Raw genomic sequence first — 20974 nt, 5'->3', positions numbered from 1 at the left:
TCTGGACAAATTGGAGAAATGGTCTGAGTTAAACAGGATGAAGTTTAACAAAGACAAATGCAAAGTGCTCCACTTAGGAAGAAAAAATCAGTTTCACACATACAGAATGGGAAGAGACTGTCTCGGAAGGAGTACGGCAGAAAGGGATCTAGGGGTTATAGTGGACCACAAGCTAAATATGAGTCAACAGTGTGATGCTGTTGCAAAAAAAGCAAACATGATTCTGGGATGTATTAACAGGTGTGTTGTGAGCAAGACACGAGAAGTCATTCTTCCGCTCTACTCTGCTCTGGTTAGGCCTCAGCTGGAGTATTGTGTCCAGTTCTGGGCACCGCATTTCAAAAAAGATGTGGAGAAATTGGAAAGGGTCCAGAGAAGAGCAACAAGAATGATTAAAGGTCTTGAGAACATGACCTATGAAGGAAGGCTGAAAGAATTGGGTTTGTTTAGTTTGGAAAAGAGAAGACTGAGAGGGGACATGATAGCAGTTTTCAGGTATTTAAAAGGGTGTCATAAGGAGGAGGGAGAAAACTTGTTCACCTTAGCCTCTAAGGATAGAACAAGAAGCAATGGGTTTAAACTGCAGCAAGGGAGGTCTAGGTTGGACATTAGGAAAAAGTTCCTAACTGTCAGGGTGGTTAAACACTGGATTAGATTGCCTAGGGAGGTTGTGGAATCTCCATCTCTGGAGATATTTAAGAGTAGGTTAGATAAATGTCTATCAGGGATGGTCTAGACAGTATTTGGTCCTGCCATGCGGGCAGGGGACTGGACTCGATGACCTCTCGAGGTCCCTTCCAGTCCTAGAATCTATGAATCTATGAATCATAATTCTTTCTTGTGTTTAGTTTCTCCTGCTCTTGAGAAAATGAACTAGATGATTGTTCTTCAGTTAAGCGTGTTCAATATTTCTCAGGAAGTTCTGAGGATCTTATAGAATCAGGCCTATCATTGGGCATTTGTGCTATATTGTCATGCTACAGTGATTTCTATGGCAACAGACTGTGAAGTTATACATATAGAATGATGGGCTTGATTCTCCACTCTATTGCATTAGTTTATGCTAGTGTAACTCCATTGATTCCAGTGGAGTTACACTGGCCTAAAACTCATGTGAAAGTGGTGATCCAGCCCAGTAACCTCACTGCACAGTCTGTCTGAAGGGAAAGCTCATCGGAAATGGAGTATTCTGTAATTCTGACAGATGTCACTGCATCAGTAGCAAAGGGGCACTGGAAAGTTATGAAGTAAATTACTTTTTTGTCTGTTTTCTTTGTCAAACTTCCTTCTGTAAGCCAAGCTCTGAAACTATTTTTCAGCCTCTACTATAAAACTAAAATTATATTAAAATTGATGTTTTCCGTGTTATTCTTAGCTTGGCCATCACTTTCTTTTTAATGTTTATTATTAATTAAAATGCTTGAGGCATAATGGACCTGATTCATCAAAGCACTTGAAAAAGTATGTGACTATGCATTTTGCTGAATCATAGCCAATATGATGTTAATTTTTAACCATCCTTTAACTCCAAATAGATTTTTTCCCCCTTCCAGTTCACTTTTATTTCCTTTCTTCCTTTCTGCTTCGTCTTACTTTCTAATAAAGCTTCTAATCATTATTAAAATCTGTTTATAAGGGTCTCTGATTTTGCTTCCCATTTGACATTTATTTTAATTTTTTATTCAATACTAAGTTTAAAACTCCCCTCTGCTCCTGGGTTGTTAATTTTTTTTATCCTGGTTTATTTATTTAAGATTTTTTAAAAATATATATATATTATTTCTTTCCTTTTCATAGCTTTCAGTAGTTTCTTTTTAAAAGAAGAAATTAAAGTATATCCCCTAATCAGGTGTATAAAATACAAACAGAAACCAAATTCATAATGGACTGCCCAGGCTTTGAGATGAGATTAAAATTAATTTTAAAGGTTGAAACAGAGTTAAAGTTCTGTTTTCTGTTAATAACAAACTCAAAGCATCCATGATAGATTTTTTTATACAAATCTGGTACCTGGACTAAATCTAAATTTCAGATTTATACTAAGAACCACCCCCTGGCTCACCTTAGTCTTCCTGTTATAAATGAAGAAATAAAGATGTTGGGAAAGGAGACATGGTTTCTGCCTGTTTTATTCTCGGTGACGTGGTCATTGCGAAAATATTCACGGAACCTTTCCCTGCCCTTCTCTCCCCACACAATGGCCCATACTAGAGTGACTGTACTAAAACGGGCAATGTGTGCTTTTATACTAACTCTCCTGGACACAGCTATGTCCTGCACAAAGGGGCCAGGTTGAATTGTGCAGGACTGTGTGCTTGAATTGAGATCAAGGTGCTGGTTAGCCCCCCTGTCAAGGCTGCTTCCCCACTTTGAACTTTAGGGTACAAATGTGGGGGCCTGCATGAAAACTCCTAAGCTTAACTACCAGCTTAGATCTGGTCCGCTGCCACCATCCCAAAGCTGATTCCCTTCCCTGGGTAGCCTTGAGAGACATTCACCAATTCCCTGGTGAATACAGATCCAAACCCCTTGGATCTTAAAACAAGGAAAAATTAACCATCCCCCCCTCCTTCCTTCCACCAACTCCTGGTGAATACAGATCCAAACCCCTTGGATCTTAAAACAAGGAGAAATTAACCATCCCCCCCTCCTTCCTTCCACCAACTCCTGGTGAATACAGTTCCAACCCCCCTGGGATCTTAAAACAAGGAGAAATTAACCATCCCCCCTCCTTCCTTTCACCAACTCCTGGTGAATACAGATCCAACCCCCTTGGATCTAAAAACAAGGAAAAATCAATCAGGTTCTTAAAAAGAAGGCTTTTAATTAAAGAAAAAGGTAAAAATCATCTCTGTAAAATCAGGATGGGAAATAACTTTACAGGGTAATCAAACTTAAAGAGCTCAGAGGACCCCCCTCTAGTCTTAGGTTCAAAGTACAGCAAACAAAGATAAACACTCTAGTAAAAGGTACATTTACAAGTTGAGAAAACAAAGGAAAACTAACACGCCTTGCCTGGCTGTTTACTTACGAGTTTGAAATAGGAGAGACTTGTTTAGAAAGATGTAGAGAACCTGGATTGATGTCTGGCCCCTCTCAGTCCCAAGAGCGAACAACAACCCAAACAAAGAGCACAAACAAAAGCCTTCCCCCCCCCCAAGATTTGAAAGTATCTTGTCCCCTTATTGGTCCTTTGGGTCAGGTGTCAGCCAGGTTACCCGAGCTTCTTAACCCTTTACAGGTAAAAGGATTTTGGGGTCTCTGGCCAGGAGGGATTTTATAGTACTGTACACAGGAGAGCTGTTACCCTTCCCTTTATAGTTATGACACCCCCTCACTCCTCCAAGCCACATCTGGCCCAAATATTCTCCACTTAAACTCCCCTGTCCTTTCAGTTCTTCCTTTTCTGCTAGGGATATGAAGTTAAGATTGTGACTAGCCCTTGTGCAGGTGCACAGGCAGAGGAGAAAAGGTGCTTTCTTTTCCCATGTTCCCCATGGCCTCCACACAAGGTCCAGTCATACATACTGTCCTCATTCTCTCCTGAGAGATGCAAGCCACCCTTGTGGGGGCAGAGCTAGCCAGTTGGGGAGAAAGGACCATAAAGTACCATTCTAAGGGATGGTGCAGTAGGTACATCTCTCCTGTGTGCACATATTGGGGGAGAGACTGCCTCCATCACTCTGTCCTCAGATTCCCCAGCTCATTTGAATTATTCCCTACCCCCAAATGTCTGTGACTTGGTCACCTCTCATTGTTCCCTGGTGGCTTTCCCATAGTCCCCTCCCCCCATCTTCCCTAGGGACTCCCCCTACACACCAGACTTCTCCTGGGCAGAGGGACAAGAACAACGTGCTGGTGTTGGGGTTGCAGACAGGAATGATTTAGCAGATAGGCAGGTTGCCTTGGGCAGAGGAAACTGCTTTATTGCATGTGCTTCACCATCCTGTCTCTGCTGAGCATCAGGAAGCAGAGAAGATGAGATGTGATGTCAGGTGACTACCTTCCCTTGAGCTGCTCCATGGCTGTACTAGTAGCCCAGGAACAGGTGGGAGGGCTTTGACCATCTGCTGCTTTACCCTGCTTGCCAGCATTAGCCCAGCTGGAAGGTGCATTTAACTCTTCTGGTCCTTCAGAGCTTTCTCCTGGCCATGGTGACACACTTCTACCTGCTCAGCCCCAGATGTGGAATAGAAAAAGACCAGATTGGTAAGGAAGGGAATTTTATTTTCAAAACAAGATTTTTAGCAGCATAATATAAACAATGGAGGAAAACATTTAAGTGGTTAGCAGAGTACACCATATAGGGCCTTCTGTGTTTTAAACTGTGAAAAATAAAAGAGAAATTTGTTGCATATCAGCTCTTAGAGGGGATGACACAAATATATTCCTTTTCACCTGTTGTACTACAAAGGCGGGGTGGGATATTACATGGGCATTACTGTGTTCAAGTGCTGTGAAGCAGAACTAGTCTAGTTTGCCTCGTGCTGTCAGCTTTCCAAACACTGCCATTACAGTAAAAGGACGTGTATGCTGAGCACCGAAAAATTCCAGAAATCACTTCACTAGTATTTTCCCAAATTAGCTTTATTTAGTCAGAACAACACAGCCCTTTTGTGAACCACCTCACACCTGCAGATTGACATTCCTGAGGTAGTCTGTAGTATTTTAGTGAATTAACTGGATAGTTGTATGCCTGCCACAGTTACTTTGAATTAGCACAAGGGTAAAAACTAATGCAAAATAACTTCAAAAATCCTTGATAGTGGTGAAATTTGGGAGGGAACAACACTACTTTTTGAGCTTTTGGTCTGGCAAAGACAAATATTTGAAGCCTCAGGTATACAGGAATTGGGCTTGATTCTGTTGTGCTTATTCAGACAAGCCTGGCCTGCCATTGTATCCTATCCTGCAGCCTTTGCTTGGACACACTCAGTAGTTTTGCATGAGTAAATACTGCATGTTGGGGTTCACTAACTTCAGTGAGAGTTTTGCCTACATGCAGGACTCCATAGTTGGCCTTTAGAGTGAAAATCACCCTTCTCTAGAGGGCCAAAAAATGTCTAAGTACCACGTATGTTCAAGATGTGAAATCTTGGCTCCTTTGAAGTCAGTGGGAAAACTCACAAGGACTTCATTGGGGCCAGAATTTTACCCACAGTCTTAAATCAGGTTTAAGTCTCAGTCTGCCCTCTGCACATGGGTGAATTTAATCCCTAATGTAGCATTTTACCCCAAAATACACCGCTGATATTGATTCCTCATGCATGTATTTAAAGTTCAGTAGCATAATATGCCCTGAACTAAACCAGTCCTACAAAATAATGATGAATAATTTTTGGTTGGCATTCAAATCTAAACTTCTCTATATTTGGGGGTCGTTTTGAAATCCAAGCATTTAGTGTGGATTCAGCTCTTATATGCAGATAAATCTGAAATATCTAGTTCTTGGACACAGGAGTATCTGGAGCAAATTCAGGAACCCTTGACTACTAGGTTTACTGAATATGACCACATCTGAGGTATAGTACCTTACTTCCAAAAGATGACACTATTTGGGTTAAGCCATCAAAAGAGAGCTCAATAAATGAAACAATGCACAGTATCCCAATGTTTTACTATTCTGAGTACCATTCTGTGAGCCCACACAGTCTTTACTCAACCAAAATTAGTGGCATAAGCAGCCAACAGAAACACATTTCCATTTTTTTCTACCAATTCCTCCCACTAACCGCCACCCTATGCTACATATGTTCAGAATTAGTCTAAAACACATATCAGCTATCAGATAATCTGAAAAACTACTAACCCTCATGGTAGCATAAACAAACTACACTATTGTATATCTTTTACTTCTGCGTTAGTACAAAGAACATTTACTTACCATACTGCTCCTTGAGACAGACTCCTGTTTGACTTAATTTATAAACTGCAATTTTCACACCTAACAATTACAGTTGCAGACCATTTTAAATGGCCAAGAGATACAGAAACAGTGCCAAGAGAAATACACCCCCAGGATATGCAAGGAGACATTCTCCAGCAGCCAAGAGTAAGAAGTATTGCCCAGTGGGAATAAATGAAGTGTAATTAAAAACTTTACATTCAAAGAAAAACCAGCATTTCTAAGCTTACTGTTAGTTCCTGCCATTTACGGTAGGGTGGGAAGGGAAGTATGGCAGTTTTTACACAAGTAGTGTGGAGACTCTGAGTCCAATCCAGCTCCTTGGACGTCAGTGGAAAGACATCCATAAAATATTCTGGATGAAATCCTGGCCCCATTGAAGTCAACAGGGACAGGTTTTCACCCACTTGTTTTTAAAAAATTAAACAGTTTGATTAAATATCAAAGCATCAGTTTTCCTGAGAGTTAAACCAATATGAAAACAAACAGGTATTCTGCTTTACATCATTTTGTAAGGGACTTCCATACTGCGAGTGTCACAAATGAAGTCTGTCTAACATACATTTTTCTAAACTTTCGCAAAAACAAAACACTTCTTTAGCAAAATGGCTACTACCCACATCAAGCTCAGAAACACCAGTCGTATTTGTCAATTTTTATTTTTAATTTCATTTCACGGGTTATTCATGGGTAGAGTTTGTCAAGCATTTAGAATTTGCAGTTTCATGGGCTGAGCAAACTTTTCTTGATTTGCTGATTGATTTGAAATGAACTAAATTTATTTATTTATACTCTAAAAGTGGATTCAGGCAGACTGGCATTTATTTTATGGTAACATCACCATTCTTTTTTATTCTCTAGTTCTTATCATAATGAGGGGGCCGTATACGGCTCTTGAAGCTTTAAGCATTATCCTGAGATACTGTGAAACAGGAAAGCATCTCTTATCCACACTGTGGATAGTTGATATAATATGGATATGACATACTTATTTTGTCACCTTAACACCCTTACAATGGAGTAGAGAATATTTTCCAGTTACACCGAAGATAAATTTGCAAACCAATAGTTTATACCATATATAAGCAGGTTAGAATCATAGTTTCCAAATACTAAAGCATTACATCTAGTCAGGGCCGTCCCTAGGGGCAGGGCCAGCTCCAGGCACCAGCATTCCAAACAGGTGCTTCCAAACTCCCCAAGCAGTGCGCTGAATTGCTGCCGTGGACGGCGGGGGCAGTCCGTGTGCCGTTAGGGTGGCATGTGTGTTTCCGCAGCAGCGGCAATTCGGCTCCAGCTTCTATATTCAGCTGCCCGCGGCGGCAATTCAGTGGCTTCTGTCTTCCGGCTGCCACCGAATTGCTGCCGCCGCGGAAACACGCGTGCCGCCCTAACGGCACACGGACTGCCCCCACCGTCCATGGCGGCAACTCGGCGCGATGCTTGGGGCAGCAAAAACAGTAGAGCCGGCCCTGCCTAGGGGGGACGGGGCCCGGGACAAATCAGCCTTCCTGCTAGTCTCCTCTCCGTTCGCCAGGCGCACCCGCCCGGCCGACGCTCGCCTACTCACCCAGCCTGCCTGCTCGCCACTCTTATCCACGCCATCCGTGCACCCGCCAGTCTCCTCGCCGCCTGCCGCTCGCCTCCCATTTGCCTCCTCACTCTGCGTGCCTGCTCGTCTTCCTGCCCGCCTCCTCACCTGAATATTGGGACAAATGGCATCCCAATCATACATTGGTCGGGATATGGGACAAAGGGCTAAATATCAGGTCAGCCTGGGGCCCCCCAAAGCGCAGGGCCCGGGGCGGTTGCCCTGATTCACCCTACCCAAGTGACAGCTCTGCTTCTAGTAGTTTGTCACCTATCCATTGCTAAAATCATTAGAATTTAAGGGGGGACAGAGGAGGGAAAGAAGAAAACCAGCATTATGTGATTTATTTTTTAAGGTTGGGCACAATATATTGTAACTTGTCAGGGTTGTAAGCCTTTTGGTGGACAAGTATAAATGCTTTTAGAACCAGCAAACTTTTCCAAATATTGGTTCAGGACTAATGATCAGAACAGTTGATGGGGTTATGATTTAGAGTGTCTGAATGAAAAATATGCTTCCTGATTAATATGCATAAGTATCCTTTACTCTTATACATTTGTACACTTTCTGTCATGAGTAGTTTGCTCTCTAGTATGGGGGTAGTCTTTAGTCTTTGGCTCTGATTCAGGAAGGTTCTTAAGTGTGTAACTTCATTCATGAATATGCCCAATGAAGTCTCATTAAGCAGCTTCCTGAATCAGGGCCTCTGTGGTGTCCAGTAAAGCTGTGCACTATTTCTGGGCAATGAAACTTTCCTTTCCGATAATGCATTCATCATGAAGTCAGTGGGCATAGTCACATGAGTAACAATGAGCTGTGTGAAGAAGAGTTGGTAGGATTGGGATCCATCTTAGGTAATTCTAGTAAGAGTTTTCAGAGCGCTTAAAATTCACAAAAGAGCAACCTTTCTCATCCACCTATTTACAGAAACATTATAGGTGAAATTTGCCCTTTTGCAGAGCATCAGCACAAGGCTTACATAGCACTTCATACCACTTAAACATTGTTCTGAGGTTCTAGGTGGGACTTGAATGGTATGTAGGCTTCTGCTGGTCCTTTGAATGGAGTGAATCTTTCTTTCTTTCTTTCTTTCTTTCTTTCTTTCTTTCTTTCTTTCTTTCTTTCTTTCTTTCTTTCTTTCTTTCTTTCTCTTCTTCTAATAAACAAAATCTTTTAATAACAAAATTAAAAGTATGTTGCCTTCTAGAAGAAATTATCTGGACTTGGAGAGTATAACTCTTCTAAGAAGCGTGTTGATTAATTTCCATATTCCTTTTCCCTAGGGTCTGCCTGGCAAAGATGGACCCACAGGGCCCCAAGGTCCTCCTGGGCCAGTGGTAAGTACTGTCTATGTGGGATTTATTACTGTATGAGTTGAGGTCTTTCAGGATGTAGGTTGCTGTCTGTGCCAGCTGGGGCTAAATAGCCGATTGCACTGGAGTTTAGAATTCTGATTAATCATGGACTTGGCAGAGAGCTGACCGTGCTATGCCAGTTCTTTGGATCGTTACCTTGAGAGACAATGACTCCCCCATGGCAAAGGGGGATTGAGTCACTCAATAAATAGGCTGCCATCTTGTGGTAAGTAAAGTAGCTGCGTTGTGTAAAGTGGACTAATAGCCCTTGACATTGAGATGAGGCAGAGACTCTAGTCTTGCCAGAAGTTCCAGTCTGGTCTTGTTCTCTGACGAGAGCCACCAGAGTTCATTGCCCCAGGTCATGCAGCTGAAGCCCTGTAGAATGTATTCAAACATTTCACAAAATAATTAAGAGATCATCTAGAGGCCAGAGTCTGACCTCAGCTGTCTTCAGTAGGAGCAGTACACATTCATCTGAGGGCAGAATTTAGTTCCTTGTGTTATAAATCTGCCTCTGGAAGATACATTTTTAAGGAGTGATACATTTACTAGCAAGCTTTGTAGTGGGGTTATAGAGAACTGTGGGCCAATTTGTCTGTGATGGTTTTAAATATTCTCTAATTGCCAGATTCTGCCAATCTTACTCATGTTGTGTAGTAGGGCAGATGAAATCAGTGGGTAAGGTACTACACATTATGAGCAAGCGTGGTAAAATCTGACCCTAAAGTCGTTGCTGTTAACACTGACGAGGATAGAAGATATCTTTGTAGAAGGAATCTTGCATGCACCTTAGACATTCACAATCTGTGGTTTGAATTCCTTTTTTGAAGGCATGTGACACTGAAAAATGTACAAGTGCTTTAACTTTATTACTTTATTAGAACTATCCAGAATCAGGACACAAGACAATCTATTATTTACATGTTAGTGACAAGAAAGTAAAATATTTAGAAAGTAAAAGTCCACCTGCAATCTCCTGAGTTCTCCCCCGCCCCCATTCCTTGGCTACCGCACTAACATCATTACTACTTTGGGGTCCTACGGGAGTGGGGGGAAAAACAGTTGAAATAACTGTAAAGGTTTTAAGTTTAACAAAAGCAAGGAAATTGTGAATTGATGCTACCATTATGTTGTGACTTACAAAGCACCCACTTGCCATTCGTTTAAATGCTTAACTATTATTCAAAATAAAGATTCACAAGGTGTGAGCATGCTATAAAATACTAGTCCATCTCCAGGTCAGTGCAGCGATCAGCTGACTAACACAGACCAACAGCATTCTCACAGACTGGCCAGCACACCAGATGCAAATCCACGAGGATAGAGGCTATGAACCTAACCCATTTGGGAAATAAGATCTGAGGATTCATTTGGGTTCAAATCTTGCCCTTGAAACTACAGCCACAGGAAGTGCCATGGCAGCAGAACAGATGTGGTTACACTGTATATGGAGGGGTGAGATGGGGCCTGGGTGGGCCTGGAGAGAGGCAAGGCCAAAGGATCCATTGCTGTGTAAACCCTTCAATGATTCCAGAACATCAAGCTGCAGTAACGTCCACATGGTTGTTCCTTAACTGCTCAGCAATCTGGGGATGGGTGGATTCTTTCTTTTGTTCAGCTGTTCCCTGGTTATTCAGGCCAAGTGCTGGGTTAAGATTTGCCCCACAGCCCTGGACCCTCAGTCTCATTGAAGTCCAGGAGAGGTTTGGCCGATTAAGGATTGTAGGATTGGGCCCTTTACTCCTTTGTGAAATTATGTAACTACTAGGGTGACCAGAGAGCAAATGTGAAAAATCGGGACGGGGGTGAGGGATAATAGGAGCCTATATAAGAAAAAGGCCCCAAAATCGGGACTGTCCCTATAAAGTCAGGACATCTGGTCACCCTAATAACTACATATTGAAAAAAAAAATGTGTTACTAGCTGAATAATAGTGATATTACCCTTTATGCTATTTGCATAATTCTAAATAAATAAATACTATTTAGCACCTATTTCTTTACCTATTTGCAGCACTGTGCTGACATTAACTAATGCATTACATTAATGAATATTCATCACTGTGAAAAGCTCATCTAGAACAGCTACAGTCTCATTCTTAATTCACCTTCCTGTGCCTAGTGCATGGGTTCTCCAAACAGGGTATAGTTTTAAATATAGTCCGTGTTTCAATTCGTTGAGGAATTGAAGTGTGAGGCAATCTGCTGGCAGTCTTAAATCACAATTTCTTTGAATTTGTAAATCGACCTTTTCACTGATTTTTAATAAGGATTATGAATTCAGAATTCATTTATATTGTAATGGTCATTTAAAAAAGAAAACACAATGAAAATAAACATTTCATCTCTGGCTTCTACCATTATGGACATGAAAGTGGATCCATAGGACTTGATAAAGGACTAAATTTAGCAGCAATAATCTACCGTAGTGTACTATGCATAATGCGTAGTCTTCTCACTTTTCAAATCACCAATGCACCATTGTGGAACTGCTGCAGCTAGGATGCTGACCATATAGTACAAAAATGGTGTTTAAGTATTTTTGTCAATAAGGACTCATTGATGTTGGATGTCACAATTAACTATTTACTCTCTCTTTTTCCATGTAGGGAATACCTGGTGCTCCTGGTGTTCCAGGGGTTATGGGAAACACTGGGCCACAAGGTGGTGTTGGACCCCCTGTAAGTAAGCTAACATAATCCTTATATATTAGCAATGTTGTGCTATTCAGTTTCTAACCTTCACCGTTATCCATTACAAAGAGCTACACAGAATTATGGTCCATTTGCTCATGAAGCCCTCATGCTGATTGCAATTAATGACTAAATGAAACATCCCATTGTTGGTATAATTTAGTTTTTGTTTAGTTTTGTTTTGCTTAAAATGTTGGGTAGAAATATACGCATGAAAGCATCAAGAAAAGACATTGCCCTTAAAGGTTAAAAGGATACAGGATAGGAATTCATATTCTGAATGTAGCCGTTTAATTTTCTTTCCATTTCAAATTACACTAAGGAAAATAAAATGTGCTGCTTTATTAGACTTAACACTTTCCACAAAGATGGCATTTTTTCAAAATGACCCGATTCTCATCTTATTTTATACTGGTTTTCCACCAGTGTAACACTGTTGACTTCAGTGAGTGTACTCCTGATTTACATGGGTGTAAATGACATCAGAATCAGACCCACTTTTAAAATGTAATTACAGGCTTCAACTACAGAAAATTTTGCCATTGATGTCAGTGAGAGCCCTTGGGCCCTTGATTCTGTTCAGGATCTAATGCTCAATTTTTCTACCATTTAAATGTCAATGACTTTTTTAACACATGAAAGAAAATATTTTAAGTAAAAATATCTATAAAATGAGGGTATAAATTCCACACTAGTAACAGTTTGGGAGTTTTTCAGTTGACCTTTAAGGTGTAACTATTCAGATAAATATTTTGAATTCATAAATTATGAATTTAACATTTTAACATTTGTTTCCTTATGTAGCCTGCTTAAAAATATGTTTAGATATTATAATGGATGTTATAATCTTATGTTCTAGAAAGTATTTGAATCTGATATTGTCCAGCTGCACGTCTGGCTTGATTTGTAGAATACTAAATAATTTTAGATTTTTTTCAAATATCCAGTTGGCTTTGGTGATTTATACTAACAGAAACATTTGAAATATTTGGCTAAATGGGAATATAATGACTGATGATAAAATATAAGCAAAGATAATAGACTAACACTCTCTTCATCATACTCTACCAGTATTATAATTAAACACCCAATTAAGAGATTTGGTGAGCTATAAAACTTATCTGGAACTGGAGCATTGACAATAATGTAGGCACATGCTCCAGAAATTGGCCTACATTTTTGTAAGTGCAGATATGCCTGAGGGTCATATGAGGCCAAACTCTGTGAGTGCCTGGAGTCTTACTGGAAAGACAAACTGGAGAGGTCAAAAATGACTGAAAATCAGGATTGCATCCACCAAAACCTACCGAATGGCCAGGTTCAAAAGCAGGTACATTTCTGCCTGTGCAGCAGATTTCAGTCCGCACTGCTGTTGGCTCCAGTGCCATTTTAGAGACAACCCAGGCAACAGAATACAGTGTGAAAAGGAAGGTGAACTTAGCAGAAAGGGAACAGAAGCCCCTCTGTGTTTCCAGAACATCATCCTGGCTACACTACTCTGAGAAAGAGACAGCACCCACAGCCATTAGGCAGGATAAGTCTTCCCAGACTAAAGGGTCAGAAATGAGGAGCAGTGGAGAGAAAAAAGCTGGGAAAGGTAACCACCCTCTGCTACTCAGTCACAGAGAGGAGAAATACCTGCTGGGGATTGAAAAGGAAAGAGCATATATAAGAGAACATCTCCGTCCCCTCGCCAGGGTTATATAGGGATCTAAAACTGAGTTGTTTACTTTCCTTCCTTTCACTGTGATACTCTCATATTTGGCGATTCAAACATACAGTACGTAGAACTAGAGAGAAAGGTGAGAATTAATTTTGTTTAATCTTTTAACAGGGTGCTCCTGGTGCAAAGGGGGAAAGGGGTGAACGGGTAAGTACTCTGTAGCCACATTCAACAGCCACAAGTACATTTCAATCTGACCTTCTGTCCCATAAACCCCCCACCGCAGTAATTTACAGTCACTCCACTCATAGCTAGGGGTGAGTTTAGATCTAATCCGACAAACTTTTCTTCTTCACTGATCTCCGTCCCTCTAAATTTTAATAAAATTTAAAAAGAAAGTAACATAATATGTATGTATCAGTGAGCATATCCCATAATCTTTTGTGGTTACCATCCCCAGCCTTTTGTTTGTTGTCTGAAAACAGGAGTTTCTCATTTCCAACTCTGTTATCAACATCCTTGGGCAAGTCCCAGAGGTTCTCTGCCTCATTTTCCCCATCTGTAATATAGGGACCATAAAGACATACCTCCCACATGCTCTCTGAGCACATTCAAGATAAAAGTGCTGTTGGAGCAATGTGTTGCTATGGTGGTGTTGTTATCCAGGGTGACATTCAGTCCCAGGCAATGGTTCGTGCGGTTGCTCGTCAGGTGTGTGAACAGCTCATCCAAGGTAAGCCGATCAATATCTCTTATGTTCGAATTTTAGGTGCCGGTTTCTATAGCTACAGAATAGATCTGTAGCTGGTACGAAAACGAAAAGCCACTGAACACTACCTCCCCTCTAACGGTATATTCCCTAGGCCACTGAACAATACCTCCCCTCTAACGGTGTATTCCCTAGGCCAGGGGTGGGCAAACTTTTTGGCCTGAGGGCCACATCGGGGTTCCCAAACTGTATGGAGGACCGGGTAGGGAAGGCTGTGCCTCCCCAAAGAGCCTGGCCCCCGCCCACTATCTGCCCCCTCCCACTTCCCGCCTCCTGACTGCCCCCCTCAGAACTCCCGACCCATCCAACCCTCCCTGCTCCCTGTCCTCTGACTGCCCCCTCACGGGACCCCCTACCCCTAACCGCCCCCCCTGGGACCCAACCCCCTATCCAACCCTCCCTGCTCCCTGTCCCCTGACTGCCCCAACCCCTGTCCACACCTGACAGGCCCCCCGGGACTCCCACGCCTATCCAACCCCCCTGTCCCCTGACCCCCCCCAGAACCTCCACCCCATCCAACCGCCCCCTGTCCCGACCGCCCCCCCCAACCTCTGCCCCATCCAACCGCTCCCTGGCCCCTGACTGCCCCCCGGGACTCCTGCCCCTTATCCAACCCCCCCTTACCATGCCACTCAGATAAGCATGTCTGGCAGCCATGCCACCTGACTGGAGCCAGCCACGCCGCCGCGCTGCTCGGCAGGAGCTCGCAGCCCCGCCGCCCAGAGTGCTGGCGGCACAGCGAGCTGAGGCTGCGGGGGAGGGACTGGGGGCTAGCCTTCCCGTCCGGAAGCTCAAAGGCCGGGCAGGACGGTCCCGCGAGCCAGATGTGGCCCGTGGGCCGTAGTTTGCCCACCTCTGCCCCAGGCCACTGGACAGTACCTACCCTCTAACAGTGTATTCCCTCGGTCACCGAACAGTGCCTACCCTCTAACAGTGTATTCCCTAGACCACTGAACAGTATCTACTCCCTAATAATGTATACCCTAGGCCACCAAACAGTACCTACCCTCTAACAGCATATATACTTGGCCACAGAACAGTACCTACCCTCTAACAGCATATACGCTTGGACACAGAACAGTACCTACCCTCTAACAGCACGCACCTAAGGCCACTGAACAGTGCCTGCCCTCTAACAGTGTATATTCTGGGCTACCTAAGAGTATACACACTATACTTCTCCACCGACAAGTACACACTTTATCATCACCACAACTAGCATACATCACAGACCACATTCTTAACTTCTCCCCCTTAGGACGAGAGCCTTCCAGCACCTTTCACCAACCTACCCCCTTCAAACATCCCTGGGCCAGATTATCCACTTTGTCCTGAATTTGGTGGAATCTTTCCCCCCACAGGTCATATGGCCAGATATAATTCAATTCTGAACCAGATTCCAAGTCAGTCTGTCTCAGAACGAACTATTCCAGGACCTCCTGGTGAGCCAGGTCGACCAGGATCTCCTGGGTCACAGGGAGAACAAGGAGCACCAGGAAGACCTGGATTTCCAGGCAATCCTGGGCAGCCAGGAAGACCAGGAGAAAGAGGTAGGCTGAATACTTAAAATGTATGGTAATATATATCACCATGGTGCAATAGTATGATTACTTTACTTACCTGACTTAATTTTATCATGCAAACATAGTTTTCTCTCTAGTTAAGAGCTGGTCCTAAGCCGCAGTGTTTGGGTAATACTGAAAGCTATGGAGACTGCCAATCACCAAGTTAATGCAACCTTTACAGAGTGTGATAGGGTAGAATCACATTTGGGATTGATGCAACCCCTGCTAAGGATTGACGGTCATATGAAGATGCACATGGTGCAAGAGGTTTGCCTTTTGCAGAATTCTGGGGTTGCAGAAGTTTACAGCTCCAAATGTGTTTCCTTTTGAAATCTGTTTTTTTTGCCCTCCACCCTGCAAATGAAGGCACTATAGTCAAAGAATATCAGCTTCAAAACTGGTAGGTTAGTTCTGGGGAAAAGGTAGAATTTTCTTACTAAATTTGAAATGAATTGGACTAAAGGTTCTTAAATTATCATACCATAATGACACACGTTGATCAGATGGGGAAAGAGTGTACTGTTTGAGAAGGGAGGGCAGGATCAGGGTCAGATGGTAAAAAGGAGAGGATAATGAAGAGGGTGGGGCAAAAAACCAAAAAATTAAATGAAATTATGCAATTAACCAGCCACTTGCCAAACTTCCCCTTCATCCTTTTACCTATATTTATATGATGTCCCTTTGCCCTCTCCTCGGTCTGTTTTGTCCAATTAAATAGCAAACTCTGTGGGGCCTGACTTTTTTCCAATCTGTGAGACATCTGGCATGCTTTGATGTACTTTATAAATAATAACAATAGCCTCACAATGGCACTGTGAAACTAAATCAGTCAGTGTCTATGAAGTGCTTTGATATCCTCACAGGGAAGGCACTGCTGAAGAGTCAAGACTCATTGTTCTTATAATTGCAATAACCAATAAATGGCATTTTAAAAAATTTGGTCCAATGGCTGTTCACATCTTGGAGCTTAATAGGTCAAATGTCCTGTTTGGTAGCCAGAAAACTAATATTATATTGTTCTGAGGAGAACACTTTTGAGTGACCTTTGAACTTGCCACCCCTCCTCCCCCACAAGTCTCTACGCCCTCAAGGCCATAATTCGAATGACCGTAGTGTAAGAGGAGATGAGATTTAAAGTGCAAGCTTGTCAGTGATGGATTTTTGCACTCAAGCTGAACAATGACAGACATTGTTCCAGGGTATCAGGAAAGAGCGAGGAGGGGACAAGAATGGAGGGAGATGGGAAGATGAAACAAACAGGGGACTGACTGAAACTGGATGAGTGAGAGAAAACCAATGTGGGCTGCAGGAGAACTGCCTCCATAGTGTAAATCTTTGCACAGTTTAAACAGTTTCTTAGAGTACACAGAAATCGCACAGGGATTAAGCACATTTTTATTAACATAATGAGGGACAAATAATGTTATTGATTGTAAAAATTAATGTGCAAGAAACAGCACGGGCAATACAGCTAGTACAGAAATGACGGAGAACTTAGAATAGTGTGTGATAACAAAATATTGCCGAAGAATGAGGCCCTCACATTCATTATTGCTGCGGATGCAACAGCTGCTGCAACAGAAGATACACGTTGGGAGGGAGCTTTTGTTAATTTGGATTTGGAAATAAAACAAGTCTCCATTAAGCATGCTGTCAACCACTGTTAGTCAGCTGGAGCTCCTCATAGGCTTTTACTTCCAGGCTTCAACCTGCCCTGGAATCAATGGTTCACATTGAACCATTTTAGAACATTGCATGGCAGATGCTGTCATCTCTTACACCTTTGGGAGATGATAGACAACGCACAGTGTGACTGTGAACACCAGTCACAAACTGTAGACCACATTTTAAATCAGTGCCCGCTTTGGTCATTTGCAGGGGGCATCTCAGACTTACATCAAGCATCTCCCAAAGCTACCTGCTGGCTCACTAATCTGGACATAGTTATTGGAACATCACTAATCGTCTTTCCCGACACACAAAAGAAGAAGTACCGTCATGGGGAGAAAATACTGGATAGTAAAGGGCTCTTTAATCTAAGATAAACAAGAACCAGTGGCTGGAAGCTGAAGCCAGAAAAATTCAAACTAGAAATTAGTCACAAATTTCTAACAGTGAAGGTGATTAACCATTGGAACAAACGACCAGTGGAAGTAGTGGATTTGCCATCTCTTGATATTTTTAGATTAGGTCTGGTTGCTTTTCTTGAAAATATGCTTTTGCCAAACACAAGTTATTGGGCTCAATACAGGGGCAACTGGGTGAAATGTAATGGCCTGTGATATACAAGATGTCATACCAGATGATCTAATTGCCCTTTTCTATGAATATGGATCTAAGAATTTCACCCCCAACAGACAATTCTGGAGAAATCTCCACAAGATGGCATTTCCCCCTCTTTGGCTCCCTCTTTTGAGTTTTATGATTGGAGGAGGCTATCTTAGCCTTAGCTTTTACTCAGGAAGGAATTTAGATCACAAGCAACCTGAAGTAGATTAATTTTCCTATGTTCTGCTGTGCTGTTTTGGGTGCTTGCCATGCATATGACTTCAGTGAGAGTTTGCCTAAGTAAAGACTAAATAAAATCCGAGCGAGGACCTCAGGGTTTAGCCCACCGGGTACATGGTTTCTCAGTTTGAATAGACACGTTTCAAATTTACCATTGCTTATTGATAGAATTCACCTGGTGTATGTGTGTATGTGAAGGAATAATAATTGAGTGTGGGAAGAGTTGTGGTTTGAAAGCTCTTGTGGCAGTTGCTTTCTGAAGCACCATTTTATTGCTGGCTTAGTGTAAGCTTAAAATGGGGCTTACGCTAAATATCCACATAGATTCCAGATGTTTACTGCGGGCCAGTCTTTTACAGTTTTCATGAACAAAGTAATGCACTCGTGCAGACTTTGCCTGCTGCATGTGTCCGGCCGGGGTTGCCGGGCTTGGGTCCGACCCGGAGCCATGCCGCGGGGGCTGCGCCAGGCCGGGCCCGAGCAGCGCCGCAGGGGCCGGGCCGGGCCAGACCCGACCCGAGCCGCGGGGGCCGAGCCGGAGCCGGTCCGCGCCGGAGCCGGTCCGCGCCGCGGGGGCCGAGCCAGAGCCGCGCCGTGGGGACCGGGCCGGGCCGCGCTGCGGGGACCGGGCCGGGCCGGAGCCGCGCCGGACCAGAGCCGCGCCGCGGGGGCCGGGCCGGACCTGAGCCACGCCGCGCCGCGGGGGCCGGGCTGGAGCCAAGCCGGGCCAGAGCCGCTGGGGCCTGCGTGCTCGGCGGGAACGGGCCGCGCCTCCCCGGAGCCCTTCTCGCGCCCCCACCACCCCAGCTTACCTGGTGCTGCCTGCCCGCCCCTGCTTCTTTTCAGACTTCCCACGAATCTCTGATTCGCGGGAAGCAGGGGAGGGGGCGGAGCGTTCAGGGGAGGCGAGGAGGGGGAAGTGAGCTGAGGGCGGGGTGGAGAGCTGCAGCGCGGTGCCCTCTTGGCGCGGGGCCCAATTCAGCCGAATCGGCTGAATCGGCCTAAAGCCGGCCCTGGCTCCAAGCAGGAGATCGTTTGCTCCATGGAGCAGCCATTGTCACCTGGCCAGATGATAAGTGAGCACTTGCCAAGAAAACAGGAAGGGGAGTTTCAAAGTTCCCGGGGCTTTACACGGGGAGGGGCGGATGTCTGTTTACCGGGCATCAGAGCAGCAGAGCTGCAGGCCAGAGTGGTCACCTAGGCACTGTGGGATATCCTCCGGAGGCTAAAAGCTGTGTAAACAGGAAGATCATGTCTTCACTTGCACATCACCGCAAAAGTATCACTGGGAAGAAGTGAACGCCTCTCTCTGAGTTTCACCGCAAAAAGTCATTGGCAAGTGTAGACACTCCCGTGGTTTTTGCACAAAAAAGGGACTTTTTGTGCTTTACGTGGCAAGTGTAGACATGACCTTAGCATAAGTGGTTAACACATTTTCTAACAGACCATCCAAGCTGACGTGGCCCATTAACACCTCTGCAGTCATAGGACAAAAAAGGGGAGTTAGTGGGTTACAGACTGTTGTAGTAAGCCATAAATCCAGTGTCTTTTATTGACACATGGTGTTTAATGTCTAGCAAAGTTATGAATTTAAGCTCCCAGGCTTGTCTTTTGAAGGTGTTGTGAAGGTTTCCTTTGAGGATGAGGATTGAAAGGTCAGATATGGTGATCCACAGGAGATAGGGTGTTTTTGTCTTTTATAATTTTTCTGTTTGTTCACTTGAGACTGTAGTGATTGTCTGGTTTCACTCACATAGTTGTTATTGGGGCATTTAGTGCACTGGATGTGATACATCACACATTGTGATAGGCATGTGTAGGGCCCATGGATCTTGAAAGGGCCCAGGGATCTTGGGGAGGGGGGTATTGATCATCGTAGCAGTAGAGGTATGTCTGCAGGTTTCATATCTGGTATTATCATAGAGTCCAGCGAGACTTTGAGTTGCTGAGTCCAGGTCTGTGGGGAGCTTGCTTCTAATGATAAGCTTGGAGAGGCTGGGAGGTTGTTTGAAGGCCAGAAGTAGGGGTTCAGGAAATATTTCTTTCAGGATGTGGTCCCCATCAAGTATGGGTTGTAATTGTTTGATGATACCCTGTATGGGTTCCAGTTTGGGGTGGTAGGTGACAACTAGGGGTGTGAGGTTGGAGGGTTGTTGTTTTTTTCAGTATTGAAGCAGGTTTTCTTGAGGTATTTGGGTGGCCCATTCCATGATGCAATCTACTTCTCTAGTGGAGAGTCCTAGTTTGATAAAGGTAATTTTAAGTGTGTTAAGGCAGTGGTTCCCAACCAGGGATCTGGGGCCCTCTAGGGGGTTGCGGGCAGGTTTCAGGGGGTCTACTAAGCATGGCTGGCGTTAGACTCGCTAGGGCCCAGGACAGAAAGCCAAAGTCCCGCTGTGCAGGTCTGCAGCCCGGGTCCCCAAGCTCCACCACCAGGGCGAAAGCTGAAGCCTGAGCAACTTAGCTTTGCGGTGCCCATTGTGGCGTGGGGCTCTGGGTAGTTGCCCAGCTTGCTACCCCTTAATGCCGGCCCTGGCTTTTATATGCTGTAAAACAGGTGTTGTGACACAAGTGGGCCATGGAGTTTTTATAGCATGTTGGGGGCAGGGGAGAAGGGCTCAGTCAGGGCCGCCCAGAGGATTCAGGGGGCCTGGGGAAAAGCAATTTCGGGGGCCCCTTCCATAAAAAAAAATAGTAACATGTATTTGGAAATGTAAAAAATAACCAGTGAAATACATTCAAAAATTAATTTTTAATTATTTGAAAATACACGAAATACATTATTTAAAAACATTAAATGCTTTAATGGTATGTATACATTTGCAATTACATAATGGGCTGTCGCTGGGTGATGGTGATGGTTGGTGCCAATGGGCTGTCGCTGCCTGGGGGTGGCGCTGCTGTTGCCCAGGGCTGGGTGGGG

At 43.9% G+C, this 20974-nt stretch overlaps 1 protein-coding gene across 1 annotated transcript in view; it reads left to right on the top strand.

Moving 5' to 3' along the window:
• The window catches only part of COL14A1 (collagen type XIV alpha 1 chain), a 167123-nt gene that overhangs the window by 137677 nt on the left and 8472 nt on the right, over window positions 1-20974 (top strand). The window contains exons 40-44 of the mRNA XM_065399762.1: window positions 8780-8833; window positions 11463-11534; window positions 13381-13416; window positions 13876-13942; window positions 15340-15528. Coding sequence (XP_065255834.1) covers window positions 8780-8833; window positions 11463-11534; window positions 13381-13416; window positions 13876-13942; window positions 15340-15528 — 418 coding nt within the window. The remainder of the gene's footprint in view (window positions 1-8779; window positions 8834-11462; window positions 11535-13380; window positions 13417-13875; window positions 13943-15339; window positions 15529-20974) is intronic.

This window comes from Emys orbicularis, chromosome 2, assembly GCF_028017835.1.
Source record: "Emys orbicularis isolate rEmyOrb1 chromosome 2, rEmyOrb1.hap1, whole genome shotgun sequence".
NCBI classification, from domain to species: domain Eukaryota; kingdom Metazoa; phylum Chordata; order Testudines; family Emydidae; genus Emys; species Emys orbicularis.
This window is presented reverse-complemented; position numbering and strand designations above follow the sequence as displayed.